Source organism: Anticarsia gemmatalis, chromosome 21, assembly GCF_050436995.1.
Source record: "Anticarsia gemmatalis isolate Benzon Research Colony breed Stoneville strain chromosome 21, ilAntGemm2 primary, whole genome shotgun sequence".
In the NCBI taxonomy this organism is placed as follows: Eukaryota; Metazoa; Arthropoda; class Insecta; order Lepidoptera; family Erebidae; genus Anticarsia; species Anticarsia gemmatalis.
The window spans coordinates 2,489,728-2,512,345 of NC_134765.1; the positions used below are offsets into that span (position 1 = coordinate 2,489,728).

At 34.2% G+C, this 22,618-nt stretch overlaps 2 protein-coding genes and 1 non-coding gene across 3 annotated transcripts; all 3 read right to left on the reverse strand.

The window, feature by feature from the left end:
• Nucleotides 1-339: 339 nt before the first annotated feature.
• On the reverse strand, nt 340-5,660 carry LOC142982124 (cyclin-A2-like). Its single transcript, XM_076128471.1, has 5 exons — nt 5,013-5,660; nt 4,190-4,338; nt 3,314-3,547; nt 2,492-2,730; nt 340-1,416 (listed from the first exon to the last, which is right to left on the reverse strand). The coding sequence occupies exons 1-5, from the start codon at nt 5,584-5,586 to the stop codon at nt 1,206-1,208; spliced, it is 1,407 nt and encodes a 468-aa protein (XP_075984586.1). The 5' UTR covers nt 5,587-5,660; the 3' UTR covers nt 340-1,205.
• A 79-nt stretch (nt 5,661-5,739) lies between these two features.
• Nucleotides 5,740-22,463, reverse strand: Spn100A (Serpin 100A). Its single transcript, XM_076128515.1, has 8 exons — nt 22,318-22,463; nt 19,563-19,607; nt 9,893-10,011; nt 8,565-9,267; nt 8,280-8,485; nt 7,144-7,329; nt 6,638-6,776; nt 5,740-6,254 (listed from the first exon to the last, which is right to left on the reverse strand). Exons 2-8 carry the CDS (start codon nt 19,579-19,581, stop codon nt 6,067-6,069), a joined length of 1,560 nt encoding a protein of 519 aa, XP_075984630.1. The 5' UTR covers nt 19,582-19,607; nt 22,318-22,463; the 3' UTR covers nt 5,740-6,066.
• Nucleotides 6,512-6,582, reverse strand: TRNAG-CCC (transfer RNA glycine (anticodon CCC)). Its single transcript has one exon. It is a non-coding gene; the product is annotated as a tRNA-Gly (tRNA).
• Nucleotides 22,464-22,618: the final 155 nt, after the last annotated feature.

Below are 22,618 nucleotides of genomic sequence, written 5' to 3' on the forward strand. Positions count from 1 at the left end.
ACGTGGAACTGGACAGAACACCATAGCCTGCTTTCAGTCTGTAACACTAAGGTTTTAGTTCGACATTACTACTCACTATGCATTAAAATGTTCTAGGTTAATAGATTGCACATTTTTGGAACTCTTTTAGATAAATTTGAAAGCAGGTAAAATTTATCAAAGAATATAAAATGGTGAATTCAAAAGATCTTCATACTACAGGCTCTACAGTTTCCATCAGTAAGATATTCTCTTTGTTAGCCGTTGTTGAAATCAGCCGCGAATTGGGATTAACCTTCCTTGCGACTAGATATACATATGTATACGCTTAAAATGTATTGTCGAAAATCAAACACGGAAGACCCTAAAAACATTTATTGTACACGTATTTTACAAAGCACGGGCATGCAGGGTTTTATTACACCATTCAAATTACTCACAACATCATTAAAATAAAGAAGAAATACATAAGAAACAATATCATTATGTCAAGTGTTTCAAGTAATTTGAATGGCATCTACTATAACAATACTTATAACATACCGAAGATTTTCAATTTATTTATTTTTTTCCTCAACATCGAAATTCATTATCACGAGTTTATATTGTATTGTAAGAATTCTATACATTTTATTATAGTTAAGTTAAAGTCGTCTTAATTCGGTTCGAGAGTTCTATAATAGTCTTTTATGGTCAAGTAAAAATCATATCGTAAATAGTAAAATGTCTTTCAAATACACATGTCTTTTAGTCTTCGTCATCATTAGAAAAGTCATACACTGGTCATGTCTGCAGTCAGGGAGTGTTACTTTTGTTACTATACTCGATATTAGGAGAGCATTTATACAAAAAACCTTAGGACTACGTATAAAACTACTCTTTGAGAAAATACTAGAAGCTTTTTCCCATTACCAGATAGCTTTAATGTATGAACAGTATTGGTTAGGCATTCTATACATCCTACTCGCCGGGCCACCGTCACATCCCGGCTAGTGGTCAGTTCGGTCAAGCCACTGAAATGTCGACAACTTGTAGATTGAAACAAATCTGCCGCAATATAATTATTTGTTGAAGTAAAGAGGTAATGTCGGCGGCTAAACTGTGCTGATGGCGCGGCGACTTTGATGTATAGATTGCTTTGTGAAAACATTCATTTAAATATCATTTGGCATAAAGTTATCTGTAATTGGAAAATGAGCCTTTTACATAACATCAATATCTATATTCTAATTCTTTCTCTCCGTATTTCGAGTATCAAGAAGTGTAAGTTCGTTAGCAGCAGTGATAATTCTTTGCGCGATGAAGCTCGGAGCAGTTCCATAGTGTTCCAAAGGCGTCTTGTACTCGTACACCGGGGCTGCTACAGTACGGACAGCTCGACGTAACACTGAACATGTGAATGATAGTTTTGTGGCTTTCTTCTCTGCTGTTTTGTATCTGAGGAGGAAGGTAAAAAAGTTGATGGGAACATTTTTGAAGACTGGACCAAACTATTAAAAGTGATAATAATGCCTGTCCTATATGAAGGGACTTACCCCCGGTTTCTGAGGTACATTAAACGGTAATTTATCTATTCAATAGCGTCAAAACTCATACAAAAAAACGCTATTGAATGGATAACCTACCGTTTAATGTACTCAGAAACCGGGGGTTAATCGGCTACCATACTGCCAGGTCATCGTATCAGTTTTGAACCAACGCCATAGGTGTCATCACAATTGAGCAGTTGATTCAAATGCGTATTGTTCCTTTCGCTGGTCTATTTGTCTACCTGAATTGAAATTTAATATGTAGTTATCTGACAATATACATATTTAGATGAATAAAACAATGGATAACATTTTTCCTTAAAATAATTCTTGATTTCAATATAAATTGGTTTTTTATTTGTTAAATATAATTCGCTATAGGAACAACAACAAATATTTATTGAAAAACTGGAAAAACTACTTCATCAAAAACCATTCAAAATCAACATTTTATTCGTTGAATAACCTGTTATAATAATGAGTACAATCGAGAATTATCATTTTGAACGACATACTATTTCAAAAATCAAGAAAAGGAGAGGATGATAACCTTTACGACCAGTCTTACTTGTATATTATTGTTGTTAACATGACGCAGCTACATACCAAAATGGGAATACATAATTTTATACTTAATCTTGCCGCAGAAGCAACCCTTTCAAAAGATAATATTTTTGTAAACGTGGAATTGAAATGATTGTAGCAACATTTTGAGGTTGAATTGTTAGTTTTTAAGTTAATACCTATGCCCAGCCTCTATTCGAATCAAAGTTTTTCTTTTAGAAGACAACTTCATTACCATGTCGTTAAGACTTCCAAAAAATCGAAGGGCTTTAAGTCAGACCATACACGTAGCAGCTATTCGATGAGCTCATCAATGTCAATTTGAAATGGGTATCAATCCTACGACCTTACTCTACACTATAGTGGCTTAACACTAATTTGAATTGATTAATATTACCATGATATGACGAACAACTTACATATTGCTCATAAGTAACCGTCTCATCTGTTGCTTCTTCCCCAGCAACAGCAGAGCATTCCTAACTGCTGCTGCAGCGATGACGGAAGGGTACTCGTCACAGAGCAGCTTGTCTACCATCAGACCACACATGTACAGGAACGTGGCTGCTTGCTTCACCTCCCCCTCGTAGCACTGGTCGGTGAACCATGAGAGGTAGTTTATGAAGTCTTGGACTAGAACTGGTTGTGGTGGGAATTTCTGCAAAAGAAGGCGTTTTAGGAATTAATTTGTCGGTGTGTGATTTTAGAAATATGGAGAACAGAGAGTGTTTCTGAATAAAAAACCAAAATCAAAAAAAATATTTGCAAATGTTTTATTTGTAAAAAAAATGAGAATCCTACCTTCACCGTGATTTGGGCTAAAGACGATAATTGCCAAATTAAATATTTGAGCATTTAATTGCTTGAGTAATTTTTTTTAATTACGATGATATTTTGGAAAAAAACCTGACATACTTCATAAACTACACATCATCGACATCTTTGTTTAGAGTATATTATCAATATTGTAAATCTTTACACTTGAGAAAATGTCTAATTTTAAAATGTTTTATTCTCATACAGGTAAATTAAAATTAATCACAATAAGGTTTTATTATGATATTACTTAAGTTATGGGATTTTCCAATACAAACATTTTCTAATTAAACAAGATGACTTTTCATACATGTATCAACTAGAGGTTACAAGCGTATGAACTACTGAAAGACACAAAAAAGAGTTGAACGAACTACATCTACGAGTCCACAAAAAAAGTCCCCATATCTTGGCAAAAAACTTACCAATTTAATTAGTACGACTTTCTCAGCATTCAACAACTTGTCCGTCGTAAAGGCTTTGTTAGAACAGTTGACAAGCCTGGCGGCAGAAGTAGCTGGTCCGTGGAACTTCTGCGCTATCCAGTAGCATGCGGCTGCGACTAACTGCAACTTGTCCAGCTGGACGTAGCCCGTGCCTAGGATCGAGTCCAGGTACCAACAGGCTGATTGAATAGTCGCTGGATTGCCGTGAGCACCCTAGAAAAAGGAGTTTGGGTAAATTTTCTCAGCATTACAATTTAATTATTTATAATTTCGATGTTTTGAACATCAACAATAGCTCTTAGAAGAAATATAAACGTCCAAAATTAATACTCAATTAGAATTGTCTGAGGAAATTTAATTTTAACCTTTGGGGTCAAACTGTGTTCAATTGTTCATGCGTCAATATGTTTAGTCCCTAGTTAGTAGAAAAATCTTATTTATCAAAGTTAACAAGAAAACGGGACGTTTCATCAGAATCAGCGTTCGTCATGTATTATTTACAAATCTAGGGGATTTACAATTTGTTGACAACCGGGAAATTACTTTAACTTTGTTTGTTTTACAATTCAATCATCTGCCTTAAATCTAAGATGGAGTGGCTCCATTATAGGTCACAAGATAAAGAAATGTGTAGATAGCATTAAATATATTTATCCACAACAACAACTTGTATAAAAAAATGTTTTGGTCAACGGATACATAATTTTTAGTTTTAGTGCCTACAGAAAAAGATTACCTAAAAGTTGCATCTATGCTTTAGATTGACTACATCATAACGTCCTTGAGCAATATCAGCAAATAACACAATTATATGACAATGCGGGTAAACAAAAATAACATTTAAAGTAAACTTACATTGACTTTCATCAACCAGTTGATAACACAAGCTCGTGCGATGCTTGATGTTCTAGGCACATCCAACGGCTTAGCTTCCACAGTGAGCAACCAATCCAATATATCATAAGTATAGTCACGATTCAAACGCTCCATATAAATCTTCCTCCCTACAACAGAAGTAATTATCTACCCACATTGCGTATTTTATCCATTTATTACACGAACACTCGCAATCGACTAAAATGTAAGATTTTACTGAGATCCGTGAGATTTGCACGACTATTGAGTCACAGTGAATGTAAGCGTTTTTAAATTCGCAAAATATAGTATGAGCTAATTTCCGGTTTAAAGTAATAAGTGCGCTACGATATATATCTGACCGTGTGAACTTCAATCGATTTAAAAATATGAAGGTCTATCATATAGACGAAACATATTCATAATATCTACAAAAGCAAAGATTTTGGATTGCGCGAAACCACTTGACTAGCTAGTCTTCAAAGACCACATAAATTTGGATTTAATAATTTTCACTCAAAATCTCACAAAAACGCAAAAACATTTTATCTTCAATTAGCACAAAAAATTCACTCAAGATTTCAAAAGTACTTCTTTTTTTGATCGTGCGGTTTGTTGTCTTAGATTGAATCATCATTATAAAAAGACAAGGTAAATAGAATATTATGTAGGTAAACATTTGTATACAAAATGGAAATTATGAGTGAGGTCAGGTAATATCGCAATAACGAATGACTAATCAAACCGCAAGTTATAAAAAGCTGTAAAGACAAGATATGGAAAATGTTATCCTTATGTGTCGAAAGTCAATTTGATTACTTACAGAAATCAGGTGATTCCGCCCTGCCTTGCGAACTTTCCCCAAATTGCAAACGTCGTTTCGCTTTTTCATCGACTTTATCCTTTTTAGTAACTATAGGAGACAAGCCTTGCAGTTCCCGACTATGTGGCCTTTTCAAACTTCTTTTAATATTCTTCACGCGACTCGGTTCCAAGCTAGGAGTGACTGCCGACAATACGTTACCCAGATCGCTTTTCTTCCTGTTGTCAACAAAGTACTGCTGATTTTCTTTGTCTACGCAACTTTCATCATCACTTATAGAAATAATACTTGAGTTTCTGTCCAGTGGTACATCCTCAGAGACTTCATAATCCCTTCTTAAAGTAACATGTCGTGTATCAACTTTCATAACAAATGCTGGTTTATTTATAGCCTTACTTGGTCCTGCAATAGGCCATATTTGACCATTGATAGTTTTTAAGGGAATTCTTGGAGGAATGTTATCTTGTTTTTGTGTTTTTTGGTTCTGTTCCAACAAATACTTCGGTAACGCTGGCAAAGGCTTCTTGGGTAACGGTATTTTTGTTTTGCACACATTTTCTTTGTCAACTTCCATTTTGAAATAAAAAGTTTACTTTTTTTAACACTCGACCATGACCAGCATGACCGTTAGTGTAACTGATTTTCGTTAAATCGATATGTCATAAAATATCAATATACCCACATATTTTTAGGAATAATGTCTTACGGTTGTGAAAAGAAAATAAAATTGCCAATCGAAATAAATAATTTAATCTTAACCATATCACAACATTACAAAAAATAAATAATAACTTAAACCTAACTTACTAACTACGGCTGTGTACTTTTTCATTATCAAATGCGTCTGGTTCTTTTGTAGAAAACTTGTACAATCTCACAGCAAGGTATAAAGTACATCGAAATGAATAAATAATTACTAGTAACACTGTGGGTGGGCTGTCGAACATGCCAGAGGCAGAGGGCACGTGACGTATCTCCCTGACGTCATTGCCAGAATTTGGAAACGGAAACACCTGAGCGAGGTGACGAAATGTTAAAAAAGTCTGATTTTTTCTTATACGGGAACTGGGTCATCAATGGAGAATGGTTTCTCAGGGTCTGTGATCTTGCCGGCGACGACCACCAGATTGTCCAGGGTGTCTAAGATGTAGAAGATGAAGGGACTCTCCACGTTGAAGTGACGGATCGATTTCGCGCCGGTCACTGGCAGATTCTTTGATAGCTCCATAACTGTGTTTCCAGCTGTAAAAGATGAATTGTTTCATTAGTTAATGTCTCTATTTTTAGAGGGTTAAAGCTATTCCTATAGAGTCGATTTAAGTAAATATTTTACACTATTTACATAATTTTATTCCTTCAAAAATCATTAAAGTTCAATAAGGAATAGAAACTATTAATTAACTATTAAAATTATGAGCTTTTATTATTTTTATCATTCCTTAATTCACTCTCAACAATTACAAAAAATGCCAGAAGGCAAACTTTATTGCAAAAAGGAGTGCACTGCCCGGGAATCGAACCCGGGTCGCAAGAATGGGAATCTTGCATGATACCACTACACCAGCAGTGCTTGAAGAAATGGGTTAAAATAGACATTCCTTTATAAACAAAGGATGTTCACATACCTGAGAGCTCAGAAGCGGAGGACTCGGCTTCATCGACTCGTACGGAGACATGTTGCACTAACTCCTGGACGAACAGACCTTCGTCAGACGACACGCCGGTCAGGTCCGCGTCGCGACTGAAGATCGAGCTCACTCCGAACTAGATTGGACGTAAATTATATAGAATTAGTAATGTATACATGCAACCACGTAAATATTCTAAAATAACGTAATTTTATTTAATCCGAAAAAATATTTGGTATCTTTTTTTAACTTTTTGTATCACATCTTAACATATTTTTCTCGCTCAGCTTAAACAATTACGTCACATATTATTGTGCACAAAAACACACAGTATTTATGTAATTATGAAGTTAAATCACAGTGTAAACTGTCATTAAAAAAGTGACGAAAGAACAATATTTTACTGACGCTGACATCATTACTGCATCACCGGCGCTGCACGTTATTACTGTCTATCCACCTTCAGTGCTTATAAAAAAAAACAAAATAAACTCATGTCTCACCTTAGCCAAAGCAGCAACAGGCTTAGTAGTGGTCTCAACAGAGAACATGGGCAGAGACACTTGCACCAGCTCCTCCTTCATGCTGTCCTGGATGTCAGGCAGTGGTGCGACGGGCAGGTCAGCAGTTAAACGGACGAGACCGTCACGAGCACGGGGCACGATGAGGAGGAGAGCATAGCGACCACCCTATATGACAAAAAAAAATACAAAATTAAAAAAGATAAATAAAAAAAATTTAACCCATTACTGTCCCACTGCTGGGCAAGGGTCTCCTCCCGTAATGAGGGAGGGGTTAGGCCTTGAGTCCACCACGCTGGCCAAGTGCGGGTTGGGGACTTTGCATACCCTCAATAAATGTATTAAACAAATTTTAGGCATGCAAGGTTTCCTCACGATGTTCTCCTTCACCGTTGGAGCATGTGATAATTATTTCTAATACACACATAACTTCGAAAAGTCATTGGTGTGTTGCCTCGGGTTCGAACCTGCGACAACTCCTATTTTAAGGGTGGACAACCCTTATCAGTAAGGGTATTTAAATAGATGTTGGTCAATTTTCGACCTAATCAATATGCTCACAAAATTTCATGAAAATCGGGCAAGCCGTTTCGGAGTAGTACGAGAACGAACATTGTGACAAGAGAATTGTATGTATAAGTAGTTCGTTCTAGATTTTTATCTATTTTATTTACAAATAAATATAATTACAAGTAAATAAATTGCATCTAAAGATTCTGTTATTACCCATTTCGGGACTAAAGAATATTGAAAGTTTTGGAAACGTGCCGGCTGAAACCAACTTGAAGGTCGCCTCTATTGCCTATTTGAACATCTATAACAAATCCATCAGTAATACCTATTTTTTTGTGTGTGCATAACTGATTGGTTTCGTTACATTTTTCATGATTAAGTTAGGCTAACCAAATTATGTACAACCAAGAACTATAAATATATTCCACATTCAATACATACATACACAACAGCACCCCTTTCACACTCGAAGGTTTTGACAGAGGTGTATAAACACATCTACATCCTAGTTTCACTATTAACAATGTTAGTCCCAAGTAATAGAGGGCGAGCTTATTTCCATTTACCGGGCACGTTACCAGTCAATACAAATTTAGAAAACTCACATCATAAGGCAGTTTAATAGCTTCAGAATCAAGTTCAGGCAGGGAAGCGATTTCAAAGTTGCCCTGAGTCCTCATCATGGTGACAGTCTTCTTCTCAGTGTTGGACTTATAGAAGGCACCGGTATCGATGATGTCGAAGGGCTTCTTCCATGAACCACGGAAGTACATGCCGTTGAAGATGATCATCAGAGAGTCGGAAATTGAGGCTGGAAAGAGAGAAAAGACATTTAAGAACCCGTTAAAATTAAAGGATCTTCAATTAATTCTACAAAGAAAATTGCTTACTGGATTTCTTTCCAACGCTGTTCACAGAGAGACTGGAAGACACATCGTGCATCTCGTGCAAGGCTTTAAGACTACGAGCATGGTTCCTCGCTTCAACAGCCACCATAGTCTCCTCATCATCTTCAGATTCAGTCTTCTTGGGGTAAGTCTTCACCAGCTTGATCTTCTCCTTGATGTTCTTCGCAGGTTTGTACTCCAACTGGGTAATATCAGGTTTCTCAGGCGTGTCTTCGACAGCAAAGGAGATCAGTTTCTCTGTAGTTTCCTTAGGAGGCATCATTTCAGGGATTTCTTCGTTCTTGTTGTCTTCAGTCTTTTCGGGAATTTCAACAACAAATTCTCCCTTTTCATCCTCGTCTTCGCTTTGCATGTGCTGTTCTGGGTTGTACCTCTCAACGGACCTGACTTCCGTGAGGTAATAATCTTCTAGGATCTGTTTGTAATCATCATTGATGGTGTAATTCTTGTAGATGTAGAAGTAGTTCTTCAACTCAGGCTGGTTGTATTTGTACTCATGGGTGTTCTTCAATCTCTCCATGATGTAACGGTAAGTCTTCCTGGTCAGCATGGGGTCTTGGGGCAGGTGGAGGGCAGACACGAGCTGTTCTCTCGTCTCTCCTTGGGCTCCTTCAGCGAGGATGGCAAGGATAGCTGAGTAACCGAGTGGGGAGAAAGCGATGTTTCTGTCATCATCAATGTAACCCTGGAATAAAAACGAATATAGTTTTAGGAAACACTGTTTTAATATGAATCATTATTAAAAAAAGTTTTATGTCATTTTTATTATAGGATTGTGAGTAACGTAATTGCATGACTGTATAATCTCAATTATATCGTAGGCATCACCGTTTTGTTGCAAACATAGTCTACGTTATCTATCCGAAGATCTTAGCCATTCTATACATCGTCCAACACGTTTATGAAAACATCCGCGGTCGAGGCGAACTCACATTCCTACGTAAGTGCATTCTCGTCAACAATTACATGAAACCCCGCAGCGAGACAATTAGTGTTATTCTCAGTACTTGGAGTATGGCCTTAACCCTCATTACGAGAAGATATGCCCAACTGTGAGCTTGTAATGGGTTAACGATGCATACCGGATAAGGGGAATAATAGCTAGTTGTTATTACCCGTTATTGAATTTCCAGGTATTCGTTTATGTTTGAATTCTGACGTTTTACTGTTAGGAGTCGCTCATTGAAAATGTCAATTGCTATAATGGTTAGGAAAATCTATGTATTTACGCAAATTTTCAAGGTAATGTTGTGAGCCTTTAAAAACTTCGTGAAAGGTGTGCTTATTAAAGTACTGATAATATGTTGTACCTGGAAGATAGCGGTGGATAGTTCGTTAGTTGCTTCTCCTACGAAACTTGTGTCTCTCGGAGCATTTGATCGACCGTTGCGCACCCATCTCGCACTCGCGAGACCCACCACGAATAACACTGGAAAAGAAAATATTACTTTGTTAAAAGTTGTTAACGAATTATTTATCACTATGATGGACTCTGTGTATTACAAAAAGAGATTCATGGGAGGCCTAAATATTTATATTATTAATAATGTATGTTTATGGTTACTGTATTTCCTATGCAATGGTAGGAATAACGATTCGGTTATCTGTTGGAAATATTCACATTGAGGTTAATCCGACAAAACTAGGTGAATATACATCAACATAGTTGAAAATAAGGCTAAAGGAAAGAAAGCTAATTGAAATCTAGTCTAGCATTAATCAAGAGCATAACTACCTCAATCTCGTCACAATATCGTAAAGAAAGTCGAAAGTATTCACTTAAATTAAGACCGGTGGCAGCAAAAGTTATCGATAACACCATTTATAATCGATATTACCCTCATTTACGATGTAAACAAGTTAAGCGTCCTTAATAACGCATCGATTTATTCTCGAGTTCTCGATTCTCGGTGTAACTGTTCCGGACTGGTATCGATTTAAGACTGGTTCTAGACATCTCGGGTTGATGTAGGTCGATACGTGTAGCGGTTCCAATGCATCGCACTTACATACGAGTACTTATAACTGTTTACTGCAGGACACAATTTATTTTTAGATCTTAAGTACGTATTTTATTTTCTTTTCATACTGCGTTGACCCACTGGCTTAACACAGTTTTGAAAACATAAAATTCAACGTCAAACTAAAGCTAGAGTTTTAAAGCGTTATGAAGACAATAGTGTGAATATTTCTATTCGACTTTGTATTACTAAAGAGGTATAAAAAGTGATGACATAAATAATAGGTATTTACAATCAATTATCGTGTTTACAAGAGATGCTCAAGTACATAAAAGCACACAATCGCTCATGCTTTGATGATTTCATCAATATTATGGTAAAATCAATTTGTTTTGCACATCAATATAGTTATTAATCTTACTAATGTTGTGAATGCGAAAGTTTGTGATTATGGATATATGTATGTATGTATGTTTGTCACTCTTTGACGTAAAATCGAGTAGATAGGTTTGAATAAAATTTGGTGCTTATAACCTGGATTAATACATAATGATGCGTTTTTATCCAGAGAAATATATTTATACAGATGAAGTCGCGGGCAAAACATACATATTTACTTACTGTAAGTATATAGGTATATGTATTACATGTCCGCAACTACAAATTATGCTAGAACGTTCTGTGGTTTATAACACATGCATGTATGGTGCATAAAACGTTATCTTCTGAAACTACATATTATACCAGTTTCTAAATGAGAAAGCGATTTCATCTCGTGAAAGCTGCCATTATATTGTCCTCGTAAAACGTCAAGAATATGCATAAAATTATAATTTAATAGGAGTATATTCGCTTGGCTAATGATAGGAGAAAATATATATTGATTTTTATTTATATTTATAGATATTATTTATTATCTTGAGAATACATTTTAATTAGCTATTAAATACTTTGTAATACAGAATTTCAGCTACAAATTAAGTTTATCTACAAAGCTAACGAGAAAAGTAAAACAAGTATTAAGTATTCATGTATTTGGTTTAAATCTATATCTAAATAACCTATATGGAAAGTATTATGATTTAAAGCATAGAGAATACTAACTTAACAAGAAGGTTTGCGGTATCTTGATAGAGATAAAATAATTATTTATTTTATTAAAACACCGTGTCATCAGTTTCTCATTGTGAAACATATACAGACGTATAATCTTGGGAATATAACTTCCATCTAGGTACAAACACATTTACAAGATTTACTATAAAGCCTAGAATCTTTGCAATAAAATAGCAACAGTAGACAGTTAAAGCAGTACGTACAGTTGATAGTTCTAATAAAAATTCATTAAAACGAGTGCAATTGCGCTAATTGCAACAAGCCGGTGAATCTGATTACTCACTAGATTATCTGCACGATGCACATTCTATGCTTTGCAGGGGTTTCACTTAACAACTTTAAGCTCGAAATAAATTCTGTTAAACCTTTATAAAATACTGATTGTTATGCCACTGCTAGGCAAGGATTTCCTCCCAGAATGAGGGCCACCGCCCCGGCCAATTTCGGGTTGGGTTGGGAATAATAAGGTAAATTAATACTAATGATTTAAGGTTGTGATAACATAAAATACTCAAAAATTCTGTACGTATAAGCAATAATATAGAAATATACAACAGACAGATCTACAAAAAACGGTAAATTATTTAAATATTATATGCATTATTTCCACAGGGTAGCAAAGGCCGAAGAATTTCATCTTAATCACAATTATATTTATTTATTTATCATCCTTACAATTATCTTCACAGGTTTGTACCCAATGCGACAGAGCGGCATTTTCATAATGCAACTTAGCCTAAATCAACAATATAATTAATTTTGTCATAACATGACGTATTAAAAACTCTCTTCAGATCTCTAACCCCCGGTTTCGGAGGTACATTTAACGGTAGTTTATCTATTCAATAGCGTCAAAAGTCATATAAAAAAACTTATTGAATAGATAAACTACCGTTAAATGTACTGAGGAACCTGGGGTAAATCATAAAAGATTTAAGTGATTATCATAGTTCCCAGTCGTGAGTATAAAACAGTTGGTAACGGCAGCCCTGTGCTCGATGGTAGCGAGTCACGGTCGAGATGCGCGAGCGCAACGTACGGATGCAACGGTAAGGAATTACTTCCAGATCTTTCTTACTACTTGCACATAATGCACTTGCTGTCAATGTATTTAATTGAAATGATTGTTGAAACTAACTGATGAAATAAAGTGGTAAGTGTCGTGACTCCATTCTTTACTTCTCTAAAAGGAATTTATGTTTACCAGTTTACAGTAATGCGTTACCTAAATATAATTTATTTACTATCAAGCGTATACAAAATGTTTTTAAGACAACTTATATCCTACCATGCTAACAGTACAACTGATGAATAAACATTATAACTAGGCAATTCATAAACATGCTCATATATTTCTATATTTAGATAAAATCACATCTAAATTAATATTGATCAACAAACAGAAAAAATATATATTATAACAATGTACTAATGTACTCATCACATAAATATTTATCTTAGATGGGATTCAAACCCACAATACATGGCCAAGTAATCATTGCGCTAACCATACAAACAAATAAAACTTTACAAAACATCAATTCCACGTAAATGTGTATGTGAATAAGAATGGCATGCGCATGCGCACGGCGGAGTGTTGCCATCGCTAGTGTTGCCGGTGTTGCCAGCGTTGCTCCAGTGTGAGGTAAAGTAAAGCACGGTGCGGTGAACGCACTGCGCTGACCCTACGTTATTGTACACTATTGTACTACGAGTACTGATACCAAACAAATATATTACTTTACTAAGATAAGAGGGTTACAACGCTTTTTTTGGTATTAGCGTTGATTATTTGATGACAGGATAGACTAATTTATTGTGTCATTTCTATTTATCTTTTATTGTAGCAAACTAACTACATTTTTGTTTTTTCTATCAACGCTTTAGATCGAAAATAATAGCAGCAGCCTTTTTACGTAGTTGGGCAATATGTAACTAGGCAATATGTTGGGCAAAAAATTAAAATATTGCGTTTTTAAATACAAACGCAACATTTTGTTCCTATCCATAAGTATCCAAATATTTTCTAAAATAACGCTGATATATTTTACTCAACAAATAGGCGTTACATTCGTTTTTGCGCAGTTAGATATGAAATCAATGATACGTTATATTTCTCTCTTGACCGTACTCAGCTCTCTAAGTGCATACCTCACGGGAAAGTAATCACACAGGCCTAGAACATAATAATAAACGTGCCAACTCTACACTCTTCTAATTCTATGTGCTATTGTATGTTGTGACTGGACACTTAGCTATTTCACGGATACATACGAAACTATATGTATAGAAGTATACTGCTAGCTACAGTCATGATCATGATGTGTATCGTGACAAAAAGCATTATTACATTTTAAAATCACTTACATTTTAGTAGCAAAACAATTATAAGAAAGGTCAATACTAGTCTAAATATTAGTTAGTCTACAAGGAAATTTGGAAAACGAATCGTTTAATTTAAAAAGCACATTCAATTTTGTTATTGCATTATATAAATAAATTTAACCCATTAATGTCCCACTGCTGGGCAAGGGTCTCCTCCCGTAATGAGGGAGGGGTTAGGCCTTGAGTCCACCACGCTGGCCAAGTGCGGGTTGGGGACTTTGCATGCCCTCAATAAATGTTTTAAACAAATTTTAGGCATGCAAGGTTTCCTCACTATGTTTTCCTTCACCGTTGGAGCATGTGATAATTATTTCTAATACACATATAACTTCGAAAAGTCATTGGTGTGTTGCCTCGGGTTCGAACCTGCGACCACTTGCGTGGGAGGTGTCAACTTATACCACTCGGCTATCACTTAAATGGCATTATTTTGCGTGGTTAAAAATAAATTGACAATTCAATCATATTTATTTTTAAAACAAAAGAATGCTAAAGTATGAAATACAAATTTATTAACTTTTTAATTTCTGTCTCGACAGACAATAATAGGAGCATTTTGCACCAGCCAGTCCTACAAAGTCTATAGAATATACGTAAGTATTTCTAGTAATAGTCGTATCAATTGAGCCTTCATACAAAACAAACTAATAGTATACTCATAGGATACAGCACCGTACATGGCCCGACCTTCCCGGAAGAGACTCGAGACATTCTTAGACTTAGTCAGGTAATATTCCACGCCCACACACTAGATATCTAGTGGTCTTCATTTGTCAATACAAATCGGAATTGTATAATAAAACATATTGTAACAAATTCAATGGTATTTATGTATTAGATCTTGCTCGCGAATCCGTCCGAACTTCGGCTATGTGAAATGCAATGGATAAAACCACGGACAGAATCCATTTCTATAAACCTATGTGCTATTTTGGTTCAAAAGGTATAACATTGCTCGGTTTCATCCAAGTCCGTTCATGAGGAACGAGTATCCACCTAAATATCGATACTTTCGCATTTATAATATCAGTATTATTTTGCTGCCAGCATATAAATCACTATAACAAAACATTCCGTGTTTTCCTATTTTCAATTTAGTGCAAAGACCTTGATTATTAGGAAACGACTTGTCAAGTTACTTTAAATAAATCTATGAAAATAAATAAGACAAATAAACCGAGTCTTGAAGTAAACACGTAACGTGAATGCAAGTTTGTTATTACGTATTCCGGCAGTTTAATATTTCTCACACGCTCTCTGTGTCGAAGTACGGAAACTTATATCAATGTTAATGGGACAGGTCAACGGCGTAGTCTTTGTGTAGTTGAAATTTTAGCTTTTAAAACTAGCAGTTTCTTTGTTAGCATTTTTTTTGGTCAACTCTATTTGTTACCCGTAATTAACTAGTGCTTGTAAATTTTCTAGTAACAAAAGTACTTTTAGTTTTTTTGTATATTTTTTCTGCCCTTATCTAAAGGTATCTTGCGAGCGCGTTTATGTCTATTGTACGGACAAAATGTATGTTTGATTTATTACGATATTTAATAATGATTGTAACATAATATACCTGTTCTTTAATAATACATTATTATAAAGTCAAAAGGTAACTGCGCAAATCATAATCTTGCATATCATTAATCAAAAATTGATATTTATAAGTTTGATTAACATTTAACTTTGACAACAACCTCTATCAAAGTTTTTTATCCATGCCATTGTCATAATTGACCAAATTGTGTGCAATTAGAGACGATTAATCTTCAAAAACAGTAATTAAATTTGCCATTGGATATGCCCTAAGTTTACCCTTTCGTTATTGACGCGTGGCTGGCCGTATAGAAAATACTTTTTTCTTTTATTTTGGGTATAACTTTTGTCATTGTTTCTTAAAAGCAAGACAACAGCCTCACAGCCTAGCCCGCGGTATGCCGTTTGTCAAAAGTGACCATAAATTATATTTCTTTTTCTATTTATGTCGCCGTTCCACAGATAAAAAATGCAGTCACGTAACATGTGAGCAAGCCTACCTTTGTTCGCAGTTTTTACTAAAAGAACGGATGCTCAGGTTTGAAATTTAAATTGTTTTCTGAGAAACCTTCGAAGCTGGATTGTAAGTAACATATATATTCAATGCGCATGTTTTAATGATAACCATGCGGTAAAGAAACACTTTGATTGTCTTATTATGTGACTAACTTAAACTGCATAAATGAACTAGGGATAATTTTATAACAAAATTCTGAAACTGGAATCTTCGATCTACAATCCTTTCGTTGAACCCGTAGGTAATCCTTTACCTATGTGTCACATCTCAAATTATGCCAACAAAATAATTGTAAGTAGTAATTAACGTAAGAACTGCTTTCTAATTGAGAATTATTTTAGTAAGTATGCTTATAAGCTTATTCGGCTGTAATATAAGTGGGGACTAATCAATTTAACTTTACATCGCTTTATTTTAAAACTTAAACTCATTGTCATATCAGATTAGGATACATTTTCGTAAAACACTTTTAAATTTAAATATCTATCAATCTAAGAATAGTTTCAGTCTGCATTCTTATAGCTGTTCTCTTAAACGGTGACTAAAATAGGCATAATTTCAATTAGCATAATTAGTCTCGTATGTAAATGACATGTAAGTTCTAGGAATTGGTTAATGTAATCAAATCGACATGTCTGTGCGCATTACAACTTGTAATAATTAATTGAGTATATTCATATTGCATTACATTATAAGTCACATAAATATGAGTTATGAAAAGATGGTTGTTTTGAATAAATAGGGTAATGTAAGTAATATTGGCGCCTCTACAATCATTGGTACTTAGAACTTTTTTACAAAATATTAGTACATCATGCTACCCAAGTGCGGATTGGAGACTTACCTACTTATTGTTCGTAACGTAAAGAAGTATGTTTGTCCATCTTTTAGTTCTAAACATCTGAACCTATTTATATAAAATTTGGGAGAGTTAAAGATTATATCGTAAGAAAATGTTCTAAATATATATAACTCAAAGGTGACTGACTGACATAGTGTTTTATCAACGCACTGCCCTAATCTCTGGACGGATCGGGCAGAAATTTGGCATGCAGGAAAACGTTATGACGTAGGCATTCACTAAGAAAGGATTTTGATCAGTTCTACCCCCAAGGGGATGAAATATGGGTTGAATATTTGTATGAAAATTCTGTCCAAAATCACAAACCACGGGGACAAAGTCGCGGGCAAACGCTAGTGAGTAATAAAGGTATCTATAATTGTTTAACAACAGTAGTTAGTAACTTCATATAGGTAAAAATCGTATTCCTTGACACGCATACAATAAAACTCAGTATGATCGCGACAGACCGTGATGACCTCACCAGTTAGGTAATAAGCACAAATAGAACACCGCACAAACACTTCAAGCTTATCACGTTACCTATTGATTTATATGCTACTTGTTTATACCGCGACTTCGTCCGCGTGGAAAAAAATCTCGATGTAAATAAATCAATCTTATCCATGACCTTTCTATGTTGTATGTATGTGACTGCTGACCACGAGGTCTTGAATTGGAGTCCCGAATTAAGTAAAATGCTCGCATTGATTTGATTATTGAGGTTTATAATTTACCCGATATAATATGGCGAAAAGCCTCTATTACATACGTTCAACAATATAAGCTGACAGGCTGACAGTAACCTACACTTTCAGGTATAACGGAAGTGAAGTGACTGGAAAAAGCATTCTGCTATTTGTAAAGAGAAGTGTCCTGGCAAATTTTTGTAGTGGCTGTCGCCATCCTTATCTATAACTCTTATTATACTAGCACAGTACACTAGCATAGTTATATATTCTATGATTAAGAAAAAAGCATGAAAAGCAATACTATGGTAATTAACAGTTCCTAATTTAAATCATGGGTGTGACAGTAACTTAATCCGTAATATTTTTAATTAGTGGTGATCTCACAAAGAACATTCAAACACCTGTTTAAAATTTGATATTGTATCGGTTATTAGTTATTCTTAATTTAAATGGCCTATTAATTAGCCCTACCCTTACTGGTTAGAGCAAACCACCTGTTAAACAAATTATAAAAAAATATTAATAATCTTACGGCCGGTTTCACCACCAGTGGCTAAAAATTATCGATTAGTTTACATAAAAGATTTATTAATTATTTTACTTAACAGGTGTATCGCTTCTTTTGCTATTGTAACTGACACCGGCAGATTTAATTACTAATTAAAATATCGCATAAAATTACTAAAAACTGTTTATAATACTATTGTTCGCCATCCTTTGAAATGGATCTTTCTCAATATTTAAGAAATTGAGAATGAGGTTCAAGCTTTGATGCGTGGGAAGAAATCGCCTAATTCCATATTATAGTTCAACTTCTACTATTTCCATAATCAGCTTTATTTTCACTAATAATCCTATTTAAAATATGTGCATACAAATTAAATCCTTTTGATCCTAAACTTTCACTGTTCATGAATATTTATGGACACGCAAAAGCGGCTAATTACAGAAAGTCATGTAAAATATTATGAGGCACAGAGAGCATTTAGTTCTATAGAAATCTATGGGGTTTGTTTGAAGCCCGAACAAAGCTTTTGTCGAGAAACTAGCGCACTGTTGAGTAATGAGTTAAAGTACAATACTTGAACAATTTAACTACAGTTTACTGGACTATAGGTATATGCTTAGAGTTGTTTACTTGCAGCCCGTGCTTTATTGAAAAGTACAAGTGAAACTCCAACACAGTGATATTTTCAAAAATAAATAGCTTAACATTAGTTTATGTATGGTTTTGGCATAAAATAGCATGTTACTTAATAATAATAGCATTTTGTGTCCCTCTTCTAGGATGGACTATCAGTCTACTATATGTATCAATTTACCGGCGAAAGTCAGCGTAACTTGGTATTCATATTAGTTTGAGTACTAACTATCTATATGCAGTGATAATTACTTAAATACATTGTTTATCTCTTTATCATACCTACTTAGGATCTAAATCTAAGTTTCTCTTAAAGTATGTGGTTTCTATCAGCGATAGTTTTTCCTATTTCCGTAAAACAGTGAACGAGATTACGATCGGACGAACTGGAAAATTGTATAAATAATGATAGTATCTTAGAAAAATAGAAAGCTGTTTGTTTGAACAAAGTCCGATTCAAGAGAAGCTGTGGTATTTTCCTGCATTATTTAAAAGTATAATATTTTAAAACTAGTTATTATCACCTCTTTCGAAACGATATCGAATGTATGAAAATACATTTCTAAACCACTTATTTATTATCCAAGTATCAAGATGTTTTTCCCTATCTTGTTTGTTTTGACTTAAAAAGAAAACATCACAACTGCATAATATTGTCTTATTCATGTTATATTTATTATTGATCGTTAATCATTCAGTTATACTGACTAAATAGCAAATATTATTGTCATCTATAGTAATATTATCACTAGAAAATATCTATTCAACTGTAGTATGTTATAAAAATTTGATTTACTTACCCAGGAATAATGGACGCATTTTCAGACTTGAGCTTTTCTTATAATCTGAAAACAATAAAAAATGTTGTATTTTCAATTACTATTATGTAATTTCTTCCGGCACAAAAGACTATTTTAACAATTTGGGATATCTTGGCATTTAGTAAAACATATAATCATTATTTTATGACATTGTTTATAATTTTAATTACGTTTAACAATTTTATAATGTAACGTAAACACTAAGATTAAAATAAATTGATGTGAAAAATGAACGCTTATTGTGTTATTAATTAAGTTATTATATTATTTAATTAAATTCTACACTTACATAACAAAAACAACGACTTTAATACACAAGTGCGAAGAATGACAAAACGTATTATAAGTAATTATAATAAAGAATTGATATAATTAAAAACGAGTTATCGAAAATTATAAATAAGTATTTTAAAAGAAATACAAAATAGAAGATACCTTTGACTTTGATCAATCGAAATTCAATTTACGAGATTATGAACCTTAATATCTTAAAAATAGGGTTTAAAATTTATTTTGGAGTATTGTAAAGTATTTATTTTTTAGTTTTACGATCGTATTAATTACTCAAATCGGTACAGACATGATTTATTGGCAGTAGGTGATGTGGTGACCTTCAACTTTGTCAACTTATGTCCAAACGCCTATGAGGCGCCGAATATTAATATAGTGACGTGTATTGAGGATATTTGTATATCTATTAGACTAGTCTAGTAACTTAAAATGTCAATATAGTCGAACATTTTCATATATATTCTTTGTAATATTATTACTTTATATTAATATCTGTCTATATAAATAAATATGAATCACCGAAATGTATTTACGCGCATAACTTTTAAGCAACTAAACTAATTTGGGTAATCCTTGTTTAAATATGTATTAACTGTCGGAACAAGGCTTAGGCCTCTGCCTCGAATTTTGCGGGCAGCGGGGCGGCGGCGGCGGCGCGGGAGCGGGGCGGGCAACGCGTACCTATTTTCCAAACCAGCGGGCAGATCGCGTGGCACTATAGCGGTGTAGTGTTGTGTTCGTCGTTGTGTTGTCGAGATATTTGTTTTTATTCGCGAACGAAATGTCTGGAAAACGACGTACTCTATGGTAGATGCCAGATGCCATATATTAATTAGATAACGATTTGTATTGTCTGTCAATATATATATATCAAATACATAATGTTCGTACTTTTGTTACTACAATAACAATACATAATTTTCATAAAAAATATAATAGACGCTTTTATTTTATTTTTAAAAAACATCGATGTTTTACACATATCGATGTTTTTGGATCGATGTTTACCGTACATCGATACTTTTGGTTCGATGTTAACATCGATGTTTTCTTAATATCGATCATCCCTACGCGGGCGGTTACCGCTTGACTGGAGTGCACCGCTCGTTGCCCGCTCCCGCGCCGCTGCCACGCCGCTGTTTTCGAGAACCGGTCCATTTGATTTTACGCATAAGATCCTGCCGCTGCCGCGCCGCCGCCGCCGCCGCCCCGCTGCCCGCAAAATTCGAGGCAGAGGCCTTATACATCATTGTATCTAATACATTTATTTTATATAATGATATACATATATTATCTTTTATAATAACACAACGACGCCATAATCAATAACCCGTTCGTATATTAGTCTCAAAAGCGTGAAAATTCCATTCGTAATCACAATATATTTGCCATAAAAGTATTTTAATGGCTTAATTATATACACTTGTGCCAAATCTGTTGTTCGTGTAATAATTTTGAAGTTTTAAGACCCATAAACGTTCTTAGTACGAGATAAAGCCTTTGGTCATGGTCGGACGTAGCGTCCTAAGGCAGTAACTTATGTTCAGATTAGTAATACATTGTTTTGAATGACTTGCAGAGGACAAAATACAAATTTTAATTTGGAAAATAAGTTAATTATTATGGTAACGACTATCCTTATTTAATGCTTCGTTGTCTTTTAATTCATTTTTTTTTTTTGATGATTATAATTTTTCTCTTGACATACTTATTTTTATGTAAAGATGGAATATATCAACTAGTGTATTTAAAGAGAGACCACGATTGATGCAATTCGATCGAAACGTCGGGTAAAGAAATAAGGTATGACGTTTGTGATCCATACTTATTATACATATGTACATAATATTACTTAGTTTATTCTAAGTAAACAAGTAAGTTTTTATTATTATTAATATAATAAATAAAAATGTTTTGACTTGTTGCAATATTAACTACTGTCAAAAATTATATTAAGTGAAATGTAAACAGTTTTTTTCCGCACGTTTTTGCATTATTATAAATATTATTCATGGTTATTTTACGGTTAATTACCATGAACATTACATCTGAAAATAGAATCAATAACTGCGTATTTTCGTAATTGTTTTTCAAGTTCACTGTCGCACGTGGTTTGATGTCCGGTATTTAATTAATTTATTTTGTGACACACATTTTTTAATATTTCCACTTCATATATTTTTTCCTTAAATATATATTTTAAAATGTAGGAAAGTAGGTCAAAATAACTTTGTAGAACAGCTAAAATCAATGACAAAAATAAGAAAATAAATTAAAAATTGTAGTTAAATTCTTGATATAATCGGTGACAACCAAAACCAAACCATTTAATTCAAATTGATAACGCTAAACCATAAAGGCAGGGCCCGCTAAGCCGTCCACAACAAAGAAAGGTTTGACCTACATTCCTATAAATGTCAACGGCCTTAAAATAGCTACTTACATTCAGGTTATGTACTACAGGCACTAATTAAAAAAAAATACTAAATATTTTTATTCACGATTTTTTTTTGTTATAATGTTGTATGCGCGGTAAGCGTGCGTACGCGCGCACGTTCGTTTAAGAATGACGTGCCCGGAAGCAGACTCCGCGCGTTTATATCTAGACATTAAACAGTTATGTTTGAAGAAGCCTCAGTAGATATAGAATAGACAACGTGGTGCCGTATGATGCATTTACTGTCATTGATTTTCATCTTAATAATTTTGTGTCTGATAATTTTTCTTTTACAAGAAAAATAATA

Bases quoted from the DNA above. Each gene is read 5' to 3' on its own strand.
- LOC142982124 (XM_076128471.1), bottom strand. From the start codon at position 5,586: ATGGAAGTTGACAAAGAAAATGTGTGCAAAACAAAAATACCGTTACCC. The intron at 3,548-4,189 runs GTAAGTTTACTT...TCCTTTTTCTAG, and splicing joins ACTGGTTGATGAAAGTCAAT to GGTGCTCACGGCAATCCAGC. The intron at 1,417-2,491 runs GTAAGTTGTTCG...CTTCCTCCTCAG, and splicing joins CGGTTACTTATGAGCAATAT to ATACAAAACAGCAGAGAAGA.
- Spn100A (XM_076128515.1), bottom strand. The intron at 9,268-9,892 runs GTACAACATATT...TTTTTATTCCAG, and splicing joins TATCCACCGCTATCTTCCAG to GGTTACATTGATGATGACAG. The intron at 7,330-8,279 runs GTGAGTTTTCTA...TTTGTCATATAG, and splicing joins CTATTAAACTGCCTTATGAT to GGTGGTCGCTATGCTCTCCT.